At 44.4% G+C, this 2,155-nt stretch overlaps 1 protein-coding gene across 1 annotated transcript in view; it reads left to right on the top strand.

Annotated features, from left to right (window-relative positions):
• LOC103781985 (arginyl aminopeptidase-like 1) overlaps positions 1-1,530 on the top strand; it is a gene marked incomplete at its 5' end in the record, with an annotated part of 10,128 nt that extends 8,598 nt beyond the window's left edge. Inside the window, 3 exon segments of the mRNA XM_008949715.1 lie at positions 1-135; positions 434-576; positions 1,258-1,530. The exon segment at positions 1-135 is cut by the window's left edge and continues 22 nt beyond it. Of these exon segments, the coding sequence (XP_008947963.1) occupies positions 1-135; positions 434-576; positions 1,258-1,530 (551 nt within the window).
• Between the last annotated feature and the right edge of the window lie 625 nt (positions 1,531-2,155).

Here is a 2,155-nt window from a genome sequence, read left to right as displayed (position 1 = left end):
CGCTCTTCAAACTCTGGACCACAGAGCCTCTAGACTCTGTTGCCGCTGCCAGCAGTGCTGACCTCACTAAATGGAGAACGTTCCAAACTGTGCTTTTCTTGGACAGATTGTTGGATGGGTCACCACTACCACATGGTGAGTATTCTATCAGAATAGTAGAAAAGTATTGCTGGAATAATTAATTGAGTTCTAAAGAGCCCTGTCTCTCCTTGACCTCGTCATTCAATGTAAAGTCAGATTGGATGGGGCACTGAGCAGTCTGATCTAGTGAAAGGTGTCCTTACCCATGGGGTTGAACTAGATGATTTTCACACGTCCTTTCCAACTCATACCATTCTATAATTCTGTGATTTTATGATTCATTATTCTCTCACCACTCTCCGACTTGACAAAATAGGTCATGGTGGTTGTTCCATGTGTGTGCTTTTTTCAGAGGTGATAAAAAAGCTTTCCGAATGTTACTCCTCTCAGCTGGACTCCATGAACGCCGAAATCCGTATCCGCTGGCTGCAGATTGTAGTCCGAAATGACTACTACCCAGACCTTTACAAAGTCCGTCGCTTCTTGGAAAACCAGGTACTAACTGCTGGATTAAAATCACTGCACCTCTCAGTGCATGAGACATATGCATGAGACAGGCGACGTGAAAGACCTTGGAACTTCTGCTTCCTGGCCAAGTGTAGACCAGGTGTGTTGCGAAGGGGCTGAGCATGGCTCACCTGCTAGCGGGTGGGGAGGAATGGGCAGATGGAATTTGAAACGCCTACAGATAATCTCTGCTTTTGTAGCCTAACTCAATACCCTTGTCCCAGCTCTGCCCGGTGTATTTTTTCTGTTGCTTTGTAGCAGCCCTGGCTTTTCCAGACCAGAAATTTTCACGCTACTAAATCACGAGGTTGTTTGAATATTTACACTTCAAGCAAGACTAGGGCTCATTGGACTCCTTTCAGTAGATTTTATTGTGCAGCAGCAAAAGGTTAATGCATGTGTTTGCTGTGGCCTCTCCTACTTGGCCTTTTAAAAATAGTTCTGTTATTTGTGGAAGTAGCTCAGCCTTAGACAGCAAATGAGGTTTTTTAATTATCGTTCATAAAAATCTGAATTAAACTTACTTAGAATAGACTTGGCTGTCTCTTGAAGAAATGTGTCGCTTGTCTCCAGTCTGAAGTCATTCAGGGCTGTTGAAGTGTAGCTGTAGAAGAGCTGAACCTCTTGACTTTTATTGAAGTGATGTTATCCAGTTTTCCTTTTTTGCAGATGTCTCGGATGTACACAATTCCACTTTACGAGGACCTTTGCACTGGCACCCTCAAGTCTTTTGCCTTAGAGATTTTTTACCAGACCCAAAACCAGCTGCACCCCAATTTGCGGAAAACCATCCAGCAGATTTTATCACAGGGCTTGAATCCACTTCCTGCCATAGACACTACAGCAGTCACTACAGACACACCAGCGATGGTGCTGGAGGACAAAGTCTCAGAGGCCACAAATGGTGCCATTTCACTCAGGGATGTTAACGTGTCTGCTTAGACCACCAGCTCATGCCAGCCATGAAGCTTGAAAATGGGGACAGAACAGAGGAAAGATACGAAGTGTCGCCTCCTTTCCCTCAGCCTGTCAGCTGCAGTGTGTTGTTGTAACTGGATCTCTCTCCCAAAACACAAAGCAAATGTGCCTTCAAGTATCCAGCATATGACACTGCCAGGTTCCATAGATCTTCAGCTGTGGGATGGATATTTGGATTCAGTTTATACTGGGCAGGGACTCCTAGGCAGTTGCTTCTCCATGGAAAGTGGATAGTTCCCTTTCCTGAGGCTCTTCTGGATAGTTTCTCCAAGTTTGTTGGTTGGTGGATTTTTTTTATTTTATTTTTTTTCTCTTTTGTCTGAGGCCACCGAAGCATGTCCTACTTGCTGTGTGTATATTGCTGGGGAGTGTATATGTGTCGAGCTGCCATCATGCTGATATTTGGGCTGAAGTTCTGCAAAGGTGAGACTCAGGAATTGTCAGTGGCAGCAAACACATTTTCATGTTACGCTCCTACTGTGACAGAAGTGTTATGGTTTGGGAGGTAGGGGACTAATGCTTAAATAACTAAGAAACTAATTTTAAATAACTCCTGTTCCCCCCTGCCCACAGTTGGCTAAATAATAAT

Source organism: Merops nubicus, unplaced genomic scaffold (genome assembly GCF_000691845.1).
Source record: "Merops nubicus isolate BGI_N331 unplaced genomic scaffold, ASM69184v1 scaffold49131, whole genome shotgun sequence".
Lineage (NCBI taxonomy): Eukaryota > Metazoa > Chordata > Aves > Coraciiformes > Meropidae > Merops > Merops nubicus.
The sequence above is the reverse complement of the archived record's forward strand: the minus strand, read 5'-3'. Positions and strand labels throughout refer to the sequence as shown.